General features: G+C 43.8%; 1 protein-coding gene across 1 annotated transcript in view; it reads right to left on the bottom strand.

Moving 5' to 3' along the window:
- The window catches only part of LOC139752801 (serine/threonine-protein phosphatase with EF-hands pef-1-like), a 240,078-nt gene that overhangs the window by 76,479 nt on the left and 138,758 nt on the right, over positions 1-24,841 (bottom strand). The window contains exon 2 of the mRNA XM_071668718.1: positions 8,924-9,991. Coding sequence (XP_071524819.1) covers positions 8,924-9,068 — 145 coding nt within the window. The 5' untranslated portion in view covers positions 9,069-9,991. The remainder of the gene's footprint in view (positions 1-8,923; positions 9,992-24,841) is intronic.

Below are 24,841 nucleotides of genomic sequence, written 5' to 3'. Positions count from 1 at the left end.
GATAATGATAATGATAACAGTAACTCATCACCAGCGTGGGTGTGGTTGGTATAAGGGTCGGGCCGCTGGTGTAAGGTCAACAGTACAAAGGAACAGCTGCCTTGCTGGACGGCTCCCGCTGCAGTTTCATATTCATCAACTCTCTCTCTCTCTCTCTCTCTCTCTCTCTCTCTCTCTCTCTCTCTCTCTCTCTCTCTCTCTCTCTCTCTCTCTCTCTCTCTCTCTCTCTCTCTCTCTCTCTCTCTCTCACTCCTCCTTTACACCTGCGTCAGTGCGTACTCTCCCTTGTCACCCTCTCTCTTTTCCTGCCCACCAGTGTGACGCCTTCGTCACAAACCTTCCCCAACGTCCCACTGATTGCTCAATCTGTTTGCCGCGACCATTGCCATTACCCGCTTATCCGCTCTTCCAGACGTCTAGCCGATATTCATATATTCCATTACGGTTTCTTCATATTCGGCCGAAGACTCTAAGTAACCCTTACAAGTTTATCAAAATACCCGACCACAAATCTGTGTATTCGGTACATTATCTTACATATACTCAGCCCCATAACCCACATATCCTGCTGCATGGCCACTTATCCAGATATGAAATCCGTGTATCCCACCTAACCCTCGCATAACTGGCTAGAATTATTACCTTTTGTATCTTAGTATCCGGCTTGTCCGACCACAATATTCGGATCTGCGACAATGTATTCACAATTTAACCGCATTGTTGTTTCCTGCACGATGTTGGCATTCACGTATTCGACAACTGTTCACCCACATTCATCCAACCACAACACCCACGCCTCCGACCACAATACCCACGCCTCCGACCACAACTCCCACGCCTCCGACCAAAACACCCAAGCCTCCGACCACCACACCCACGCCTCCGACCACAGTGCTCACGCCTCCGACCACAACACCCACGCCTCCAAGCTAGACACTGTTGTCTGTGTGACTGTTGTTTTTTGGTTGTATGGCTGCACACAGAAGCTGGCGATTGTTTGTGGTTGTTAGAGGAGATATTGTTTGGGGTAGTTAGTAAAGAAGATATTGTTTATGTATAGTTGGTGCAAGACATCAGTTAAGTTTGGTTGGTAGAAGAGGCCATGATTAGAGTTACTAAAAGATTAATAGTTTGTAAGGTTGTTAGAGATGACGTGGGTATTGGTGATAACAACAGTTGTGAGTGTGGTTATTAGAAGATGTAGTTTGCATTTTTTGGAGACTGGGTGATAAATGAGACAATGGTTGGTGTGAACGATGGTCAGTATCGATAAACAATACACCACGGAGTATGTGTGTGTTCCCAGTGTTGGTAGTGGGGCGTTTACCACCCAGTGGTAGTGGTGGTGTGTTTGTGTACCAACCAGCGTTGGTGTGTGTACCATCCAGTGGTGGTGTGTATGTATCATCCAGTGGTGATGTGTGTACCATCTAGTGGTGGTGTGTGTGTACCGTCCAGTGGTGATGTGTGTACCATGCAGTGGTGATGTGTGTACCATGCAGTAGAGGTGTGTGACTGTACCGTCCAGTGTATGTCTATACCATCCAGTGGTGGTTTGTGTACCATTCTTGGTTTGTGTACCATCCTTGGTTTGTGTACCATCTAGCGGTGGTGGGTATATCATCTAATGGTGGTGTGCGTACCATTCAGTACTGGTGTGTGTACTATCCCATTCATTCCTTTTTCCTCCAAAGCAATGTATAAGACTTGCCCATCCTTATCGTGTGTCTACGCAGGTAATGACGTGAAAGAAATATAATTCAAGCCAAAAAATTTCCCAGGAGGATTGCCAACGATCAATAAATTCCTGGCGGTCTTGGCCAACACGACGCTTGGCGGCTGCTGGCGCCGTACCGCGTCGCTGTCTCTGTCGTACAGTGAATGAAGCAACCCCAGCTAGATTCTGGGTTACAGAGCATCGGAATCATAATGATTTGTTAACACATGGGATTGAACTCATCCATTATCCCGTGTTGCATTCCTTATCAGGGAAAAACCCGTGACCTTTTTGCTTTTGTTTGCACGACATTTACCAGCTGATCTTATGGAGGGGAATTTGAGGGATCTATAACCTGGGAGGGAGAGGACCAGATCAGAATTCAGGAATGATAAAGCTGGGACTTTAGAGATTCAGAAGCTACTGGTAGTGAAAGACAAGCAAGATTACAATGTTCAGTGAATGAAAAGCTGAGACCGAAACATGAAAGAATATCATCATGAATCTAAAGTGCTTAGAGGTACGGTGGGGAGAAACCAACCAGAGAGATCGAAGATAGTTCTGATAGTGGCCAGGGAGAAAGGTCAGATGGACCCCGTCTGGGAAACCTCGAAATAGATCAACCAAAAGAAGATGCTCAGATCTGCAACACAGAGTTGCAAGACCGACAGAGGATATAGATGACAGAAAGCATGACATAACCCTGGGTTGATGAAAAAAGACAAAGGGTATTGATTGGTGCAGAGAGAGGAGATTTGGAGACTATATAAAACAAATATACGTATGAATTAACGAATTTTCACAGAAATATATAGTGTACGAAGATAGAGTTAGCAAGGGCTTGAGTATTTAAATCAGTGCATGGAGGCAATAATGCAGAGTTTAAGAAAGAAAATGTCAGAATCATGGAAGTTAGACGAATCGTTATTGCAGGACTTAGCTAACGAGTGAAGTAAACCACAGATAGAAGAGTTAGTGGATCAGACGGTATATAGACGCGGTCTGTTGGCGATTTCCGGACTAGAGGATCATTTTCTAATAGAAGAAAAGATAGCGAGGGAAGGAACTCAGACAGCAGGACTATTAGAGGCTACTGATTTGGCAAATGCAATTCTAGATAGTAGAGACGCAAAGATCAGGAAAATGTATTCAAGGTAGGTATGAAGATTGCATTCAGAACAGAAGTCAGTAGCAAAGCTGTATTAAGGCAAGCTAAGAAATATGCTCACCTTGAAGAAGTCTGTGGGGCCTACATCAGATGAGACAGATCAAAGGGGGCGCGACATAGAAGAAAACATCCAGTTGGCAAAGAAAAGGAATGGGAGGAACATCAAAAGAGACAAAAGAACGAATTATGAGAAGAATAGATATACTAAAGTGTGCCAGAGTAGGACTGGGTTTAGAGTATACGAATGCTGATGTTTGAAAGCTCGAACAGGAGAAACGAAGCTGAATATTGTTGTTGTTGTGGAGACGATACTTGTTATAGATATGAGATCTTACTATGTGTCTCCCGAGCGGTACATTACACCAAGGAGTAACAAAGTTTCAAGAACAGCTGTTGGATGCTCTTGTTACCAGTACATGATCCAGTTACTTGTGGATGGTCCAGTTACTAGTGGATAGTCCAGTTACCGGTGGATAGCTCAATTACTGGTTGATGCTCTAGTTACTGGTGGATGGTCCAGTTACTGGTGGATGATCTAGTTATTAGTGGATGATCTAGTTACTGGTGGATGATCCAGTTACTGGTGGATGATCCAGTTACTGGTGGACGGTCCAGTTATTGGTGGATGGTCCAGTTACTGGTGGATGATCTAGTTATTAGTGGATGGTCCTGTTACTGGTGGACGCTCTAGTTACTGGTGTATGGTCCAGTTACTGGTGGATATTCCAGTTACTGGTGGATGATCTAGTTATTAGTGGGTGGTCCAGTTACTGGTGGATGGTCCAGTTACTGGTGGATGGTCCAGTTACTGGTGGATGATCTAATTATTAGTGGATGGTCCAGTTACTGGTGGATGCTCTAGTTACTGGTGGATGGTCCAGTTACTGGTGGATGGGCCAGTTAATGGTGGATGATCTAGTTACCAGTGGATGGTCCAATCAATGGTGGATGGTCCAGTTACTGGTGGATGACCTATACTAGTGGATGGCCCAGTTTAGAAGCACACAACAGAAAAAATAACATCAGTAATAACCTTGCAGTTTAGTGTTGAGGCTTTACAATCCTCTAAAGAGTTCTAATGAACCAGAACAATTATTCCGTTATCATAATTATGACACAATTAGGATGATGGCGGCGGGAGCTAGACTTTCTCTTCACAGAGGTGACAACATTCCAGCATTCGGAGGATCTGATCATAGAGAAGCAGAATGGAAATGCTTACATTCATACGGAGGTGTGATACAAATTTTCGGAATGTATTCAGAACAAATTCGTGTCTCAGTACGTCACTGCGCACACCAGTGTAAGGGGAGCTGATGCATAAGCAATATTAGAATTCATCTTGGCTTATGATGAGATGGGAACAGAACATACTACATACTATGTAGTACATGGTAGTACGTGGTTGGTGGACACGAATAGGTTTGAGTGAAAACCAGGCTCAGGTAGAAGTGTACAACTGACGCGTCTTTATAGAGCTAAACGGCTTCGATGGGAACATGAAATCGGAAAGGGAATCCAACAGTCAGAGCGCAACACACTGCTATGATGTGTTCTGTGAGAATCTATAATGGGTGGGTTATTGCATGCGTGCCATAGGCGGCGTGTGTCCCATTCATCAAGGCACCCGGGGCACACATCTTTTTTTATATGCTAGATTATACGGCACGGGCAACTGAGGCCCCTAATCAAGGCCATCCCATTAACGTTATCTATCTATCTATCTATCTATCTATCTATCTATATATATATATATATATATATATATATATATATATATATATATATATATATATATATATATATATATATATAGATGTGTACGTGTAGGAAGAGAGGAAAGTGATTGGTTCTCAGTGAATGTAGGTTTGCGGCAGGGGTGTGTGATGTCTCCATGGTTGTTTAATTTGTTTATGGATGGGGTTGTTAGGGAGGTGAATGCAAGAGTTTTGGAAAGAGGGGCAAGTATGAAGTCTGTTGGGGATGAGAGAGCTTGGGAAGTGAGTTAGTTGTTTTTCGCTGATGATACAGCGCTGGTGGCTGATTCATGTGAGAAACTGCAGAAGCTGCTGACTGAGTTTGGTAAAGTGTGTGAAAGAAGAAAGTTAAGAGTAAATGTGAATAAGAGCAAGGTAATTAGGTACAGTAAGGTTGAGGGTCAAGTCAATTGGGAGGTAAGTTTGAATGGAGAAAAACTGGAGGAAGTAAAGTGTTTTAGATATCTGGGAGTGGATCTGGCAGCGAATGGAACCATGGAAGCGGAAGTGAATCATAGGGTGGGGGAGGGGTCGAAAATCCTGGGAGCCTTAAAGAATGTGTGGAAGTCGAGAACATTATCTCGGAAAGCAAAAATGGGTATGTTTGAAGGAATAGTGGTTCCAACAATGTTGTATGGTTGCGAGGCGTGGGCTATGGATAGAGTTGTACGCAGGAGGATGTATGTGCTGGAAATGAGATGTTTGTGGACAGTGTGTGGTGTGAGGTGGTTTGATCGAGTAAGTAACGTAAGGGTAAGAGAGATGTGTGGAAATAAAAAGAGCGTGGTTGAGAGAGCAGAAGAGGGTGTTTTGAAATGGTTTGGGCACATGGAGAGAATGAGTGAGGAAAGATTGACCAAGAGGATATATGTGTCGGAGGTGGAGGGAACGAGGAGAAGTGGGAGACCAAATTGGAGGTAGAAAGATGGAGTGAAAAAGATTTTGAGTAATCGGGGCCTGAACATGCAGGAGGGTGAAAGGCGTGCAAGGAATAGAGTGAATTGGATCGATGTGGTATACCGGGGTTGACGTGCTGTCAGTGGATTGAATCAGGGCATGTGAAGCGTCTGGGGTAACCCATGGAAAGTTGTGTGGGGCCTGGATGTGGAAAGGGAGCTGTGGTTTCGGGCATTATTGCATGACAGCTAGAGACTGAGTGTGAACGAATGTGGCCTTTATTGTCTTTTCCTAGCGCTACCTCGCACACATGAGGGGGAGGGGGATGGTATTCCATGTGTGGCGAGGTGGCGATGGGAATGAATAAAGGCAGACAGTGTGAATTGTGTGCATGGGTATATATATGTATGTGTCTGTGTGTGTATATATATGTGTACAACGAGATGTATAGGTATGTATATTTGCGTGTGTGGACGTGTATGTATATACATGTGTATGGGGGTGGGTTGGGCCATTTCTTTCGTCTGTTTCTTTGCGTTACCTCGCAGGAGCGGGAGACAGCGACAAAGCAAAATGAAATGATAAATGAAATATATATATATATATATATATATATATATATCATACAAACCTCCAACAGCCAGGATCGAACCCGGGACCCCTGTGCAACAGGTGGAAATGCTACCGCTAGGCTATGGGCCTGGCTAATAGGAAATAACTATTCGAATACTATATACTCGAATACCCTTCGTATCACGTTGGTAAGCAACGGGGTCTACACCGGTCATATCCCAACAGGCGCACATAGTCAGCAGATAGCATTTTACCGAACCTAACTGTACAACGCGGAGGTATATGAATACGAACAAAGTTGCTCACCAACGTGAGACGAAGGGTATTCGAGTACATAGTATTCGAATAGTTATTTCCAATTAGCCAGGCCCATAGCCTAGCGGTAGCATTCCCGCCTGTTGCACAGGGGTCCCGGGTTCGATCCTGGCTGTTGGAGGTTAGTATGTCCTATGAAGGTGCGCGTTCCTATGCACTTTGTTCTTATATATATATATATATATATATATATATATATATCATCATTTCATCTCATACACATTTGTCATATCCCGCGTTAGCGCGGTAGCGTCAAGAACAAAGGACTGAGCCTTAAGAGGAAAAATCCTCACTTGGCCCCCTTCTCTGTTCCTGCTTTTAGAAAAGTAAAAACTGGATTGGAGGATTTCCATTCCCTTGCTCCCACCCCATTTAGTCGCCTTCTACGACACGCAGGGAATACGTGGGTAGTATTCTTGATGGCAACCTTCAGATTTCTAAAACAAATTGATAGTGTCGATAGTGACGAGGTCCTTGAAGGAAGCAAAGCAAGAGCAACCAGACGTCATATCAAGCAGAGGTCATTGCGAGAAGTTTAGGGTTTTTTCATGATAACTGAGGTGGTATGGGCAACTCAAAGTCCTAATCCTGACAGTCTCGTATTACATTCTCGTATGTACCCCACACTAAGCAAGGTCCCCTTTGATCGACCAGCCTCGAGGCGATGGTGAATAGCGAGGATGGATGTGACCTGAATACCCTCCTCAGGACTCGAACCCTAGCGGGCCCGTGCGTAATTCATACTCAACAAAGTTAATAACTTCACCATAGTAGCTCGTTAGAAACCCCAGAAGTTAAAAGGTTGTGGAAAAGATATAAAGAACAACTTCTATGGTATCAGGGTTATGGGTAAATCGAATTAATCTGAGTGATTCAGCTGTGAACGCGGAGAAAATAAAGTTCACAAAGTTATTTAATTACATAATTCAAAAGTTGAGGCAGCACGATCATAGAACTCCCTCCCCGCACTGTAGAAATAGGTAATTACAGGTATGTAAATACAAGGCGGGGCTGGGAACAGTGTTCGTGGAAGGGGTCGTGTGGCTTTCTTGGTGCGTCTGCAGGTAAGTGCTGGTGGGTGTCTCAGGTCTTGATGGATGGTCTTGCTGCCATCTGTCGATCGCAATAACCAAGTTAACTGTTGATTCCAAAATTTATATAAACTGTTGATATCATTGCTATTTACGATAAAGAGCTTGAGGATGTAGTGAATACGTAAGTGTTACGTAAGTGTAAGTGTTACGTCAGTGTTACAGAATACGTGAGTAAATGTCAGTCATCTGACTTCTGTACCATCAGTCAGGTCTGTGTAAAGATTCGATGGAGGAGAGATGATGATCAGATTTATTGGTTTAATGGTCAGGTTTAGTGATGGCAGCCGAGCGCTGGTGGGTTATGTGCCGAAGGCGGGTGTGGGCGTGCGTGGTTCGTGTCAAGGAATGTTATCTGAAGAATTAATCCATTCGTAATTCCTGCTCTTTCTTGAACAGATCTGATATAAGGTGCTGTTACCAGGTAAGAGAGAGTCACTCTATGACAGCAATAGTAAGGCCAGCTTATCCCCTACGTTATTCTGAAAAAGGATGGTATTATCTAAGACCTTCTTGCCCTGACCTGATTGAGTCCGGGTTAACATAGTCTACTGTAAGCCGTCCCATTATACAATTAATCCTATACTGTTCACCCTTAAAAGAAATCCATTTCAATCAATTGTGGCATATTCCTTCCCTCAGGATTTTAAACAATCTGACCCTCCTTCTTCTCTCGAGCACCTGAGCTATAGCACTCTGTTCTTCCTTTCGTCTCTCCCTCTTATCATGACCTTCCTCCCTTTAAGAGTCAGGTCTACCAGCACCTACCGAGCCCGGACTAATTTCTATTTTCTTTTCACGTTACCTGTTGCTGGCATGTTTTGAGTCAGTCCATTCTGGTTATATCCAGTCCACTTTATTCCAACACGACTTGACCCAACCTAGACCAGCTCAGTCTACCTTGTCCCAAACATCCACACCGAATCCCATCTCATCTTTCCTCCCTACTCAAATAACCCAATCTTTCCACTTCCTTGTCAGGCCTAACCCACGTGGGTTCCTCCAGGTTTACCTCATTTCAGCCTCGTAGTTTGAATTGCTTCGAGGCATGTGTATACATCCTCATCATTGGAGATAATGAGGCCAGAGTTTGTCCTCCATTCCCCAGACATGGCATCCCACATATACAACCCCAGTACACCTACTTCCTCAGAGTATCATCTCATCACTCCATCTTTCTCTAAACTAGAAACAACTGATTACATATCGTACCCTTTGATCACAAGTCACTACTTACCTTTGGCCCAGAATCAACACAGGCTATCAAACATCCCACTGAAAACTTTAGGATAACATTTTGCTGGAAAGAGTCGATACTCATCCTCTCCCAGCAGTAACTAGCGAGTAGTAACGCTCTGCTTAAACAGTACGACCTCACCTCCAACACAGACAAAAGGGGACTTACCTATCTCGACTTTGCTCTTGGATGGCGAATGTTTCTTGTAAGGGGAGAAGCTAAACTTGCTTCTCTTTTCCTGCTCGGCTCCGCCATCTGTTTCGTTATCTGTGCCGACGTCAGCACATATGCACTTGGACACCCCAAACCCCATCTTCACTCTCACGTTTTCCCTTTTACTTTCAGAGGATAACGTTACAAATAGTGGAACATGTTCCGTTCGGTTGTATTGAAACTTTGAGCGGAATAGTATGTGCCAGAAGAACTTTGTGTCGAGTGTCTCTCGTGGATTACTTTGTATTGTGTTTGTAAAGTTTCATTTTCAATTTTCTAAAGCCATGAATTTCAGCGTTTGTGCACAGTAGTCACTTCAAAGTCCTTTTTCCATCTTAATCACTGACGATGTCTAGGAATGACAGGTCTTTTTCACCTATAAGTCAAGATTTGAGGAATAATGATTTTACGGAATTTGGTTCAGTGTTTTGCAAAATACAAAGCCCTTAGCTGGTCCTTAGGTCACTTACCCAACAATTTCACAAGTCAGGCCACCACAGGGTGATGAAGTTCGCCATTCCTCACAGCAAGCGATGAGGACAGGTAGATAACCATGGTGGTGGAAGTTTACGCCTCTCTGTTACGGTGGACGGCAGACGCAGCACTTAACACAGCAGTTGAGACAGCTTCAAATACTGCTGTGGTGAGGAGTGGGATACATCCGTACGGTTGTCACCTATCAGCGCAGTGGTAGGCAGTGGAAACGATGCCTCATATAATTGCTGTGCAGGGCCAACGACTTATAAAGATGGGGTGGTGGCAAGGGAGGCTTCTTAAACTGCTGTGATGAGTGGCAGGGGAGACGCCTCACACTTCTGTGGTGGATGGGACGGGTGGCTCCTCGCACTGCTGTGGTAGATGGCAGGGGCGGCGCCTTGCACCGCCGTGGTGGGGTGGCAAGGACACCGCCTCACTCACCTGGGGCGGGCGTAGATGTCTCCCTCCTGTCCCTACCCCCTGCCAGCTTCCACATTCACCGGAAGCACTTCCATGTCGTCGGCTATCTGGTCCCGGCCACTTCCTCTGCAAGACAAACACACTGGTTAATGCTCTGGACGCTAGTAACTTGTAGCGGTGTTCGCTCAGGTGAGATATTAGTGCTAACATTGCTGACAGTGAAGGCTGGAGTTCCCTCGGAAAGTTCACCTCGCTGGCCTACTTCATGTTCCATTAACATATTGTTCACTCAGGTACATCTGGAACTATATAATCATTTACCGATCAATCCAGGGGCCACAGGCTACCTGAAATGATTATTCTTGTTGGTGGAAAATGGATTAATATGGAAGGTTTATCCTACGATTCAGCACACCCTATGGATAAAACTTTCTGTTCAGCCTTGTTTTAACTTTCAGGTTACCTGACAGAATTTCACTTGAGACATCCTCGCCTTCCATTACGTTAGAAGACTGATTAATGATTGGGTGGGATAAATACATACACTCACACACACATACACACACACGCACGCACACACACACACACACACACACACACACACACACACACACACACACACACACACACACACACACAACTCTCTCTCTCTCTCTCTCTCTCTCTCTCTCTCTCTCTCTCTCTCTCTCTCTCTCTCTCTCTCTCTCTCTCTCTCTCTCTCTCTCTCTCTCTCTCTTACACACACATAAACACACTTCTGTGATATAGTTTAGCGTCGCTAACCATTATTAATGCACGGACCGGCCCGAGTTCAAATCCTTGCTGTAGTCGGCCCATAGCCAACCCAGCAGATCATCCTCCCCGCGGGCCAGGTCGATAAATGGGTACCTGGCTGTGTGTGTGTGTGTGTGTATGTGTGTGTGTGTGTGTGTGTGTGTGTGTGTGTGTGTGTGTGTGTGTGTGTGTGTGTGTGTGTGTGTGTGTGTGTGTGTGTGTGTGTGTGTAAGAGAATAAAGACGTTACATATATAAAGATCATAAATACAAGTCACACTGTGGTGGGTACTGGGAAAGGCTATAACTCCGGTAGTACGTTAGAGTGTCGCGAGAACTGACTGGAGTGTGGAAGCATTTTTACACCAGAAGAAGATGCCAAGTTAGCTAGAGGTTTTAGGACCAATGTGGGCGACCTGGTAATGAACCGAATGAACGACACGATGGAGGTTGAAAGGCGAGGAGAAACAAAGCCAAATTGGACCTCTATAACTGTGACAGAATTTTACTCTAAATCTAGAAATGATTTATGAAAATTTAGCAATGGGAACAGCGACAAGAGATAGCAGGGGCAGAGCAGTGCTGGTGAATGAATAAAAGCAAGAGAAGATTTGCTGAACAGTGGCTGTTGGGGCTCTGAAGAGGATGATGGTCTCAGAGATACAACAACCAAGTGCCATTATATTGGAAAGTGGAACAGAAGACAGAGAAGGGTACAGATTGGTGATGACATTTTGAGCCGAACGAGGTTCCACATTCAGCAGAGGGAAGAAAGAGTCATGGTAGAGGGATGTTACCGTAGGCGAAATACCAGACGTAAAAGTCCTGCGAGGTATCGCTCTAGACACACAATAATCACTGGAGTTAAGATCAACAACGGATACTCTCAGAACTGAGGATTGTATCCTACCATTGTTATGACTGGCAGGTGAGTTTGTTCGTGATGGTGAAGTGAAGATGTAATTCATCAAGAAGGACAGAACAAGAAAGATGGAGGAAAAAGGTTAGAGATTACAGAGGGTAAGAAAAAATGCAAGAAAAGTTATAAACCATAAAATACGACGCTTACAGCACTATACGATCGTGAGAGAAACAGAGACGGCACCAGCTGAAGACCCAGTGCAGTAATGTAGATGGATGTGCGGCAAACGGCAAAGAATTGCGGTTCAAAAAGGAAACCGAACCGTACAGCAATGATGTTCACTTCATTGACGACACACGCCGTTGAACAAAACCCACATACAACATGTGAGTGTGTGTGACTATGTTTTAAAAACCGGGAAGGAAGATTTGCACCTGAGGAACCCCCGTCTCATAACCTTTATTCGCTATCATGAGAATCAGCAGCGTAATAACATAACAGGTAGGTGACAATCACGGTTTTTAGGTAGAGCAACAAGTGTGTAAAACGGGCGAGGAAGTGTCCCAAGAGCCATGAGTGAGGGAAGATGTCAGGTGAGAAAGTGTGTTAGGTGAGGGAGCGGGTCGAGTGAGGAAGGGTGTCTGGTAAGGGAGAGAGAGAGAGGGTTTCTGGTGAGGACGTTTATCGGGTAAGGCAGTGTGTCAGGTAGGTAGGGGAGGATGTCAGGTGAGGGAGTGTCTCAAATGAGGGAGTGTGTTGGGTGAGGGAGGGTGTGTCGGGTGAGTGAATATGTCAGGTGAGGGAGGATGTCAGGTGAGGGAGGATGTGGGTAGGTAATGTTGTGCAGCCTCACGCTAGGTCCTCCCTAATTATAAAGTCCAGGCCCCCTGCACGCACCCCTGCTACTGCTGCTGCTGCTGCTGCTGCTCTCTCTCTCTCTCTCTCTCTCTCTCTCTCTCTCTCTCTCTCTCTCTCTCTCTCTCTCTCTCTCTCTCTCTCTCTCTCTCTCTCTCTCTCTCTCTCTCATCCATCAATCTGTCTATCTATCTATCTATCTTTCTATCTATTGTCTCTCATCACATACTCTTCTCACATACACTCATTACATAATCTTGAACCTCTCCTTAAACTACTATCCTTACACTTTCCCCTCCGTATACCACACGAAAAACATGGCCAACTGGACATAATGCGGCCAACAGAACTCTAGATTTCATGGGCGGAAATACACACATAATGTGAACGATGCATTACTCGGTCTTCCCTGATCAAATCTCATTTGGAATATGCTGTACAACGCTGGTCACAGATTTGATCCTCGACTCAGAAGAACACAAAACGAATTCGGAGAAGAGCAACAAAACCAATTTCATCGCTTAGAAATTAGCCATGTACAGAAAGATTTAGAAACCTAAATTACTCAACAAAAAAGTGCACATTCCGAGGAGATTAATCAGTAATTTACAAAATACGAAGTTTTTTAATTAAAGACAGATTCAACAACCAGAAATAAGGATATCAAATCAAAAGGGAAAGATATGTAATCTCAGCGTGGGGGAAAGTTTTTTAATAGAATATTTATAGAATATTGGAATTAATCACAACTAGATGTTGTCAATGCTGTCAGTACTTTTAAACTGAGGCTAGGCTAGTACTACAATGATATTTTTCTGTAGGTAAATAGGCCTATTTGAAATGGGAAAACTGAGATCTAATTCTGTTGTTTTTGAATCAAATAATTTTTCCCATTTCGTCTCAGATTGGAGACTCCATCCTACAGAGTAGGAGAGTTTTCCTGATGACATTTTCCTATAAGAATACCATGGCAGCGTTTTTTCTCCATAGTATATAATGTTCCTCCTCAGCTTTTATCCTGCACGCTTCTGTGCCGGGGAGAGTGGTGGACGGAGAGTAACCCTCTGTTGTACTATATAGCCTCTACTACCACAGATATAGATTATGACCTCAGTACAATCCTCATATAATCTAGCAAATAATCCGTTCTTCCCAGGCGCTCTCATGTACTTCCTTCACGCATTCTCCTCATACTCCTCACACAGTTTTTTTCACGAAAATCTCCTCACACACTCTCCTTTCACACTCTATACTATTCTCCTTTCATTTCTCTCCTTGCACATTCCTCACGTCATTGTCCTCATAGATTTGGTCACTCCACTCTTCAAGCCAAACCTCATTCTCCTCCTAATTCTTTTACTCATTCCACTCACTGCACTCTACTCACAACACGTCTTTCTCCTCATTCTCCATACCATACTCTTCTCATAATATGCTCACGATACTCGCGAGCAATTTTCTCATCTTATTCTCCCTCACCATAATCTCCAGCTATAACCAAGCTCCCCATACCCCCGTGCACTTACATCATTACTCTCCTCATCACACTTTCCTCACTCCCCCATCCTTATCACACCACTTCCCTCACAATTCGTGAGGACTATGCGTATATCACCCAGCGAGTGTGGTTCGTGGTTGCGTGACTGAACTGCCACACGACCCAAAGGGGTCGCGTTGCCGTGATCATGGTCGTCCATCCCTCACACCTCACGTCAACTTACACAGAAATCCGGAAATTCGCGCAACGCTGCTGCTACTACTACTGCTACTACCACGACAACAACAACATCTACTACTACTACTACTATCACGACAACATCTACTACTACTACTACTACTACTACTACTACTACTACTAATACTACTACTACTACTACTAATACTACTACTACTACTACTAATACTACTACTACTACAACATCTACTTCTACTACTACTACTACTACTACTACTACTACTACTACTACTACTACTACTACTACTAATACTACTACTACTACTACTAATACTACTACTACTACAACATCTACTTCTACTACTACTACTACTACTACTACTACTACTAATACTACTACGACTACTCGCACGACAACATCTGCTTCTACTACTACTACTACTACTACTACTATTACTACTACTACTACTCTCTCCCATTGCAAGATTGCATTGTAGGTGATCGTAGGTAGGTAAATACTCTCTCTCTCTCTCTCTCTCTCTCTCTCTCTCTCTCTCTCTCTCTCTCTCTCTCTCTCTCTCTCTCTCTCTCTCTCTCTCTCTCCCTGTAATCTTACTGTTACTTTGTATGTGTATGTATCAACGTCTTGCATTTACTACAACAGTGAAGTCCACTTCACCATCAACATCTAACGCCATCCTTCAGTTGGGAGTAACGAAGTCTGTGTTGGTCAGGCCGGCTGGCGCCTCGTTGTCCACGGCTGGAGGAGCGTCCCTCATGCCGGCGCATAAAGAAGGTGAGCAGACGAAACTTGGCCGTTGGAAACTATTGAAAAATCAGTCAAAAGTTTATAAAATCCGATGACGAGATTGGAATTTCAGCTGCTTGAGGCTGACGCTCCAAGTTCTCGATGAAGAACTGGGACGACTCGGGGTAGGTAGTCTTTCTTGACGTCCCTAGAGGATGGTAGCTGGGGAGACTGGTGTCTTGGGAGGTACTGGTAGCCGGAAGAGGCTGATGGTTTGGAGAGGCTGGTAACTAGGAGGTATTTTAGCTACGAGAGGTCGATCATCGAGAGATGCTGGTAACTGGTAGGTACTGGTGGCTGGTAGATTCAGATAAAAATATCTTTTGAATAGCTTGAACGAAGCAGATAGTTTGAAAAAATATATTTTAGAGAGGCAGTTAGATGTGAGAGCTTAGTAATATTTAGTGTGGTATCTGAGAGAGTCTGGCTTGTGGGAATTCGGTACCTGGGTATGCAGAAATCTAATTCCAGGTGCTTCTAGAGACGGGGGAGCTGTGAGAGGCTGATGTAGGGGAAAGTGGATTGCCTGGGAGAGTGCTGAGGCGGAGATATGTTGATGGTTGAATATATCTGGTTGGTTGGTTGATTGGATGAGTGACAGCCGAAGTTAGATTACTGGTGGGAGTTAGGTGGATAGAAAGACTGTCAAGCAGTTAGAAGAATATGTCAGCTAGTTAAGTTTGGTGGGTAAGAAGCTGCGATACCTATAGGTCAGTCGGGCAGCTAGGGGATTCAGCTGTTCAGAGAGAGTCAGGTAAGAGGGAGAGTCTGGCGGCTGGACGTGTGGGTGAGTGGAGATGGTTTGGCGGCTCTGAGAGTTGGGAAGTTATGAGAGTTTATTCAATCGGGTTTCTGCCTTTTGGCTTCAGAAATCCAATAGTAGGAACACATTGGTTGCTGGGCACTGCTAGGCAAAGAAGAAAACGCTGGTAGTTGTAGGAAAAGTTGGATGGTAGCTGTGAGAGTGGTGGATGGGAGGATCAAGTAATTAGGGGAGTTTAGTAAATGGTTGAATCTGGTAGAAGGTATATTACTATCCGACTGGGTGACTCTGGTAGGGAGATATATTACAGTGGCTAGTCGGATTGTTGGAAGATTCTGGTTGTTAGGATAGTACGGTAGTACGGTGAGTGGTAGAGATTAATGGTTGAGAGTTACTACTGAATTGGAGAACCTGGTCGTTAAGACATTCATTCCTGCTGGGAAAGTCGTGGTAGATGGATGATACTGGTAGTTGGAGATTCTGGTAACTATGAGAGTATGGTAGCTCGGAAGATTTGGCAGAGGACACACTCGTAAAGCTAGGAGATTCTAGCAGCTAGGAGAGGCTGGTAGCCAGTGGGGGGGACTCAAATTCAACTGAGGACCAGTAGCCCGGAGGTCAGATTCAACTGAGGACCGGTAGCCTGGAGTTCAGACTCAACTGGGGGACTGGTAAGTGGAAGAGTCGTAGTCAGCTCAGAGAGACTGGAGCACAGAAGAACCTGATAGTTAGAGGAAACTGGCACGTGGGACAATCTGGTGGTTGAGACAATGTGGTTGGCTGATAGTCTGGTAGATGAAAATATCTAATCAGGGAGGAGTCCGCTGGTAGGCGTATGAGTCAAACGGTTGAGAAGGAATGGTTGGTGGGATATAATGGTAGTGGGATAGAGAATAGATTGGTTGAAGGGTTGAAATGTATGGGATTGATGAGAGGCGGCTACACGCTGGTGGCGTTATCTGTGAGAGGCGGCTGGCTGGTCTGAAAGGGATACCATGGCTGCCTCGAGAACGACCCTCCGTGAGAGGATGATACACGGTGGGACCAGGTAATGGCTGGCGGCTTTGATGCAAGTGAAAGGTACCATGTACATGGGAAGGACTGTTATTGATTGCAGTCACTGTAGACTAAACCTAGGAATAATGACTCCTGTTAGTCTGGAATAAGATTGTATTCCAGTGCTGTCAGCATTTATGGTAGGAGCCTGACGTGCCCTGATGTTGTGGTCAAATATGATGGAGCGTTTTGAAGAGTGTTGAGCACCGAGAGCCATGATACCTGCCGAAGATGAGGTACACTGGGCTTCTCGTCCCTGATTATTACTGCATGCACTGGTGGGTGCACATTCTGGAGAATATTAATGGATCACCATTATGTACGGGAGGGAGGTTAACGTCAGCCTTTTGTGTTTATAGTGTCCCGCATTTTCAAACCAAAATGAGCATCATTAACCTGGGATTAGATTTTGTTCCTGTTTGGATCATTTGATAGACGATCATAGAAGATTCATATAGACCAGTTTTACGATTAAGAAAGAGAAAACTTTTAGGAAAATACTTATTTATTGCAGTGAATCCTTACGTTTATCCAGAGGTCTGTCTACACCTCCTTGTGAGGCACTAGTCTCCTGTAACTGAATCTAACTGTCATGCATATCCGTCCATCTATGCAACGGTCGTCTTTTTTTAAAACATCATTTGTGATGCAGGATTCAGAAGTCCAATAGATGTTCAGATTTATAAGAAGACCTGATACGAGTATTGGAATCTCTTCGACTTTTTTTCTTGCAACACAAATACCACATGCAGTATAATGAATCATGTCTTACAGTTGCGTATTCATGAAACAAAATAGCTCGAGGCCAGAAAAAGCCTTCTAATCAACACGGGTGTAAATGAGGGGCGATAATTGGACGATAATTATATTCCACCAGACTTTAAACATAGCATGTATGTATGTATGTATGTATGTATGTATGTATGTATGTATGTATGTATGTATGTATGTATGCTGCTGGGTTCCACAGTGAAGTACTGATGGTGATAAGTTTGTGTAGTAGACTGACAATGTTGTGATACACGTGTTTTGGGAATATGAGGGAGTTGGAGTCAGGTGTTTGTCTAATGGTGTAGAGACTGTAAATGGGAAATACATGGAATGTTAACTGAGATAAGAACTGATGGTCTATGATAAGGTCATTTGCTTGAGGAAAGAATGAGTATCCGACATTCCTAGCGTATAAAATGGAAATTGTATGGCAAAAGGCTTCACTCCGCCTTCGGCTTCCTTCACTACATCGGCCAGCTGGGAAATATCTGTGAAGGATCAGAATGTGGTATAGGGAGAACATGATGCTGATAAGGACGTTTAATTGTAAAGAATAAATGGTCAAATTTGATCTGATTTCACTCTTCGGGTACTCAGGGTACCGAGGATAGTCAGCCTAGAATCTGTAAGGTAAATATGGTGTTGGATCACATTCATATTATAGTATCATTCTTGAAGAGGCGTATTCGTTGATGATTGATATCATGATAGCATTTCTATACCCATAATTCAATTGTATTTATAGGAAATGTGGTGATATGTGGTGGCACTTAATCTCGATGATCCACAGCTCTCCTGCTGCAGTAACTCTTGCCTACGTGTGTACCACATTTTCCTCCCTTGACTTAAAAACGTTGTTTTCTGGCCTCTGTATCATCTTGTAACTTGAAGACATTATTGTTAGTTATGTTGTCGAAGTTATTCACTTTTTTGAAAACTTTTGTTAGATTTCCTGGAGTTTGCGGTTTATTAGAAAAAAATTATTCTAGATCTCCAAGTGTTTCTTCGTAAGGTTTAACGCTGAGTGATGGAATTAGTTTTGTTCTTTTCATCTTCACTCTAGTTTTTCTTCGTTCTACAGAATGTTCGGTGACGAAATCTGAACAGCATATTCTCAACTGTGGTCTGACTATGGCGCTGTATAGAACAGTATTGGATCTTTCGTTAACAGGTTATGTTTCTACCTATAGACCCTGACATCGCTCTGTGTATATCCGATCAGAATTGATTATCACACTTTTTGTTTAATGTTGAAGTGCTCCAGTCACGGGAAAAAAAAAGGTCCACATGAAAGCCGTGCCTTCATTAGATACAGAGAAAATAATGAAAGAGAAAAAGAAAAGACAAGGGAAAGTATTTACATACTAGCTCATCAAACATTTTATATTCTTGTTTATTATTTCTAGCACCAAAATATATCATTTTGTATTTGTTTGCAACGGAGTTCGTTTTAACATGCCTTTGACAACTGCATCAGCTTATTTGAATTTCCCTGAATCGTTATAACGATCTTGCTTTATTCTAACCATTAAAAAATCCTCATTGTGTGTTGTCGGTAAATTTTAACATTAGATTGGGAGTCCTTCCTCCAGATCCCTGTCAAGGACAATAAAGCGTTCGGGAACTGAGACTGATCCCTGTGTTACCCCGCTTGTCTCATTAAACCCGTCGGTTACTTCCCAGTTTAGTAAGATTCGCTGTTTTCTGTTTACAATCCAGTCCGTGAGCCTCGTTGATTCTCGATTCCCTGTGGCATGAGATTTGATTCTACCCATTATTTGTGTGGACATCATCTAAAATCTTATAGAAGTCTAGATACATTAATTCTATAGATGTTTTTGAATCCTTGTTGTGATCACTGGTTAATGGTTAAGGTGGTGGTCTGGTTTTAAGGAAGTTGTTCTGGTCGTCTTGGTGTTGTTGTGGTGGTAAGAGATGTTGTGGCGTAATCATTGGGTCATGTTGGTAGTGAAGGTGAATGTACTGGGATGGTGATGGTTTAGAGTGGGTAAGGGTTCTCCGGTGGGATGATGGAGTGGTTGTTGTTTAGTGGTAGTGTTGTTGTGGTGTGGATGTCGATGTGGTGATCGTGTAGGATCGTTATGATAAGTTCAGTGGGTGACGCTATGGCTGCGTGTGGGTCATTTTTTTTTTTTTTATCTAATTCATATTACCTCACGACCAAAATCTATGAAAGATTTGTGGTGCTATCCAGGACTTTTCTAAAGGCTCCTGCAGCCCAGGGTTGAGAAGGTATTTGACGAGATTGTACTTCCAGCGATACAGCCTCGCCAAATGTTCAGAAGCAGACGGGTAACACCAATATGGGTCGTACATGAAGTAAATACGTTGTGGGTCAAGATGTCATGATTCTGCAGGAGGCTCCTGGGAGGCAAGTCAGCGTCCAGCCAGCCATGTAAGGCTTAAACCAACAAAAAGTGGTCTTATCTCTCGCACGCCGTCGAGCTAGAAACTTCACGTCTGTTCTCAAGACGACGTGAAAGTCTGCTGGCCTCGGCCCCCTGGCTTTAAGACAGATGGTGAGACGGGATTTCCTTTTTCTCCCGACTGCGCCGCAGGCACAAAGACGGATATGAATCAGCGCAACGCTGGTCGAAGTTCCCAGGACACTAGGTATATATTAGGTGTTATATGCTACGACCAGCGTTAGTCACGTCTTGGGCCAGTGTTCAGGTCTCGGTTGCTAAAATCCTTCACACGAGAGGCTGAGCCGACCCTCCCTGACCTCACCTCCCACCGTGGGTGAGGTGCACCCACTCGCCACAAAGACCTGACCAGACCCCCCCAAGACCGCCAGCCTCTCTCTTGAATGACCGTTTTAATTTCACGTCATTAGCATTATTCAGATATCCTGAATTTCAGCGGCATAACTAAGCTTGTCTGAAATTGAATCAATAACGTGTAATCCCAGAAATTATCCCGGGCGCATGGGGACTTTGGCCAAATCACTGTACCTTAATACGTAGGTGGCACGTTCACAATAGTGGCAATCAGTGGTGTGCGTGCACATTTACACACACACACACACACACACACACACACACACACACACACACATACGAGTAGAGACATGGTCCATACATACAAGGCTAAGAGACGGGACAACACTAGTGTAAGCCTCGTTCATCGTAACACACAGACAGTAACCACACTCACACCTCTCAGGATGCTCCACGGATAGATCGAAAAAAGGACACGTCTATAACACAGAGACCAGACACTGCTGAAGATCGGGGACAAAAAGCGAGAGAATATTGTGGGATGAATGACTGGATCAGAGGTTACTGACTGACGCTACGTAACAGAGCTCTGGGGACATTGAAACAGAAGGACATTGTAAATCATGAAGTAAAAGCTGTTAAAGGCAAAACGATCCGAGAAGCATTTGGCTTGTTAGATGGAAGGGTAAATAAGGTGAGGAGTATTCTGTGTAAGGGCAAGTTAGCGCAAATGGAGATAAAAAAAAAGAGAGTGATAAAGCAACATTGCAGGACATGATCGAAAAGCAAGTAGTTACCGATATAAAGGACGTTAGTGACACGGGAGGAAGTCAGACTTAAGTCATTGGTAATTTCTTTAAATGGAGGTGAATACTCCGAGCCTAGCAGAAAGGGTGGAGAAGAGACGGATATGGTGAATAGAATGTTATTGGTTCGAGACACACCAAGGGACTATTCGTGGTACGAAAAAGAAAATAGAAAATGAGAAATTTAGTGAAGATGAGAGAAAAAAAGGGAATGATTACCTTCACTATAGAGTTTCGTGGGCAGGAAATACTTAAAGAAGGCTAAGAAATTGCGAGCAAAGAGGAATTCAGAGGGTTATTCATCAGAGAAGATGGACAGAGGAAAGGCCGAGAAAAGTAAGGAATGCAGAGAGAAGGCCAAAAACGGGAGACATTAAAAGATGTTAGAGACAAAAATAGCCCCGCCATTACCTCAGGAGGGCCAGGAATGTTAAGTGACTCGGTCGGACTGAAAATAATGCATACAAATGCAGATGGAAAAGAACTACGGTTCAAGGACTTAAGGCGAAAACAAACCTAATATTGTTGGAACAGACGAGACCTAAGCCTACTACAGCGACAAGCTTTGACCTGATCTGTTCAGAGGATTAGATGATAAGAGGATAAAGGGAAGGCAAAAGAGTGGCCTTATTAGCAATGGATGGCATCAGTTCTTGGGACATATTTGATGGACGACCCATTAGAATTGTACATAATGACAAGAGTAAATGTAGGAAAGAACTGCATAGTGGTGGCGATACTCTATGAACCAAAACGAAAATGCCAAGATGACAGTGAAAAGAAACAATCGGAATGGGATATAAAACAATCATGTGCTCCGCAACTGTGGCAGAGTTCTCTTATTGGAGGACTTCTGTTATAAAGACAAGGAGATAGACAGGAGGAATTTAGATTCTCAGGGGAAGAGAGGTACGTGGAGACACAAGTTCTCAGAAAGTTTAAAAGCAGATTTCTCTATCAACATGTCACTTAGCAGACTAAAGGCAGAGGGATGGATACACCATCTAGATCCTATCTTTAAAGACAGTAACGACTTTATCTAAGCATCATACTTAGCTTGATAGTAATACAGGTTCAGTGACAAAGCTACCGAAGTACCTCATCAACACATTGCTAAGGAAGGGTAGAACTGCCACATGATATACTCAAGACCGACGCCTTATGTCGACGTTCTGCTCTCGTACCTGCAACTGCCAAGGTTACTGGATGATGCTCCTCCAGCTTCGTCCCCCGTGGACGATTCTCTTCTCTGTTTTCTTAAATTCTCTTAGTTAATTTGAACAAGTAATTTTTCCGTCAACCACACAGTTAGATATTCAGATACTGATGTCTTCATCAGATAGAGAGAGAGAGAGAGAGGGAGGGGGGGTACGAAATGACAAAGGAAAAGAAAGGGTGAAGTTGTCTAAGAGTTTTCAAAGCAATGGAAAGAATGGGTAAAAAATAAAAAGCATTTTCAGTCTTCTCTGGTAGCTTGATCAGACTAGAATGATCCTGACATGGAGAGTGGAGAACATGATCCCGACCATCATTTCAGCGCTCCGAAGTCCCTAATGTTCGTCCCACATAACCAGCGAAGTGAAACTTTCTGATTCATGATTCTCGTGCACAAAGAGCTAAGCTTACGAGGCTTACATAGATTTCCCAAACTTGCAAAGTCGTAGCTGCAGAAGCTCAGTTGAGGGAGATTTAACTTAATTCCCCAAGACTTGCCAAGCTCTAGCTGGAGAAGCTCAGCTGAGGGAGGTTCAACTAGATACCTCCAAGACTTGCCAAGCTGTAGCTGGAGAAGCTCAGCTACCTAGAGACCCCGAAGCTTACTAAGCTGTAGCGGCTCAGCTGAGGGAGGTTTAGCTAGTTTCCCTCAAACTACCAAGTCGTTGAAGCTGTTGGTGAGGGTTTTCCGTCGACAGCTTCCCCTAGGAAGCCCCCTGTGTGCTGTGTGGTCTGTGTCTTGCATGTTCCTCATCCTTGACTTGTGTCTGTTTTTGCTTGTGTTTTGTACATCCTCCTTTATCCTTTTATCGCTTGTTCATCCGCCTCTCTTGCTTCTCATGAGTCTTTTGTCCGACTATTCATCGAGGTTCTCGTCTTATTTTGTCCATGTTTCTTGAATACTTCTTATCCTCCGTATTTTGAGTGTCTGAGGAAAGTGAGGGTAAACTAAGCAGGTCTGGGACATCACGTTTGACACAGGCTGAATTTCGTGAGAAAATTAAGAATGATAACTTAAACAGCTGACTGAAGCACAGGGCTTTGGTTACAATAGGGTCAGAAGTCGGGAGAGTGAGGATTAGGTGCAGGGGAGTGGAGAGCCAGACATAAGAGTAAGAACGGTAATGTACCAGAAGAAAAGGAAGATGAAAGGCTGGGGAAGTAGACTGGGTGAGAGAGAGAGAGAGAGAGAGAGAGAGAGAGAGAGAGAGAGAGAGAGAGAGAGAGAGAGAGAGACGCAAAAGAGAGTGAATATGTAGTTTAATGGGAATGAGATATGTGTGGACCAGAGGTGTGTGTTGGTCAGTGTGTATAATCCAGTTTTTGTTATACCCGATCAGGGTAGACTTCAAAAAGACTTCAAGTCAAGGTTTATAGTGGAAGTAAGTTTCTAACTCTGTGTCCCGCGCGTGGAGTACTTTTGAATGTTGTTATGAACCTTTCTCGTGGAATTAGCGCTTGTATGAGAGTAATTATCGCAGGCTAAGTCGGGGGCAGTTGTGGAATTACCTCTAATCAACACCCTAATTCAGGCCATGGTGGAAGACAATGGAAGCCGCCACAGCTCACTGTATGCTGATGATGGCCATGTCAGCCGAGTCAGAAGAGAGACGCTAAGGTAGAGTGGGAGGTCTCCTTGTTGGACTGCTCGTCCTAATTCTAATATATATAGTTATCAAACATTGGTTTACCTACGATGGTTTACCTTGGTGATATACGCACTTGGCTATGCGTGTCATTCTAGTGCATTGCGTGTGACTTGGTGATATACTTACTCACTTGTCTGTGCGCACATGGCGTGATCCTGTGGGGTCACAGAGTTAAGAATGATAGATTATTTTTTTCATTATTACTTCTTCGTCTTTTGCCTACCTGACCGTCTTTGATCAAGGCCACTCCACTTTGTTCATCCTGTTTCATGTTTGCTTCCCTTTTATTAAGTTATTATCTTTTTCAATGTGTGATTTTCGCCTTTGTTCCGTGCGACCCAGTCTCTTTGCTTTGGTTGAGCTCCCGCCACATGCATCAGGCGCTCCTAAATATAGGAAGGTGTATTATTAATATCTGGCTATTTAAAGTGTGGGAGGTAGAGGGAGGAGGGATGAGAGGCAACGTCCACACAGATCTGGTCACGTCACCTATTGATAAAATAAGGTTCTGGTTAGTGGGTCCCCCCAACCCCTGCTTACGATCCTGAAATAGAAAGTGGACCGGGGAATTCATTGATTATCCGATATTAGCCGAGACCCGATAACCGATTGTTGGCTAGTGCAATACGCAGACTGGGGGTTACTGCAGCCTTATGTAACAGGAAAAAAGAAATGTGTGAGTGTGTATATATATATACATATATATATATATATATATATATATATATATATATATATATATATATATATATATATATATATATATATTTTGGAAAGGATCACAATTTAGCGCGTGATCAAGTAAGTTCTTATAAGTCCACGGGAAAATGAAACACGATACGTTCCCAAGTGCACTTGATCATTACACGAAAGTGCACTTGAGAACTTATCGTGTTTCATTTCTCCCGCGTTTGCGAGGTAGCGCAAGGAAACAGACGAAAGAAATGGCCCAACCCACCCCCATACACATGTATATACATACGTCCACACACGCAAATATAC

Source organism: Panulirus ornatus, chromosome 13 (assembly GCF_036320965.1).
Source record: "Panulirus ornatus isolate Po-2019 chromosome 13, ASM3632096v1, whole genome shotgun sequence".
Lineage (NCBI taxonomy): Eukaryota > Metazoa > Arthropoda > Malacostraca > Decapoda > Palinuridae > Panulirus > Panulirus ornatus.
This window is presented reverse-complemented; position numbering and strand designations above follow the sequence as displayed.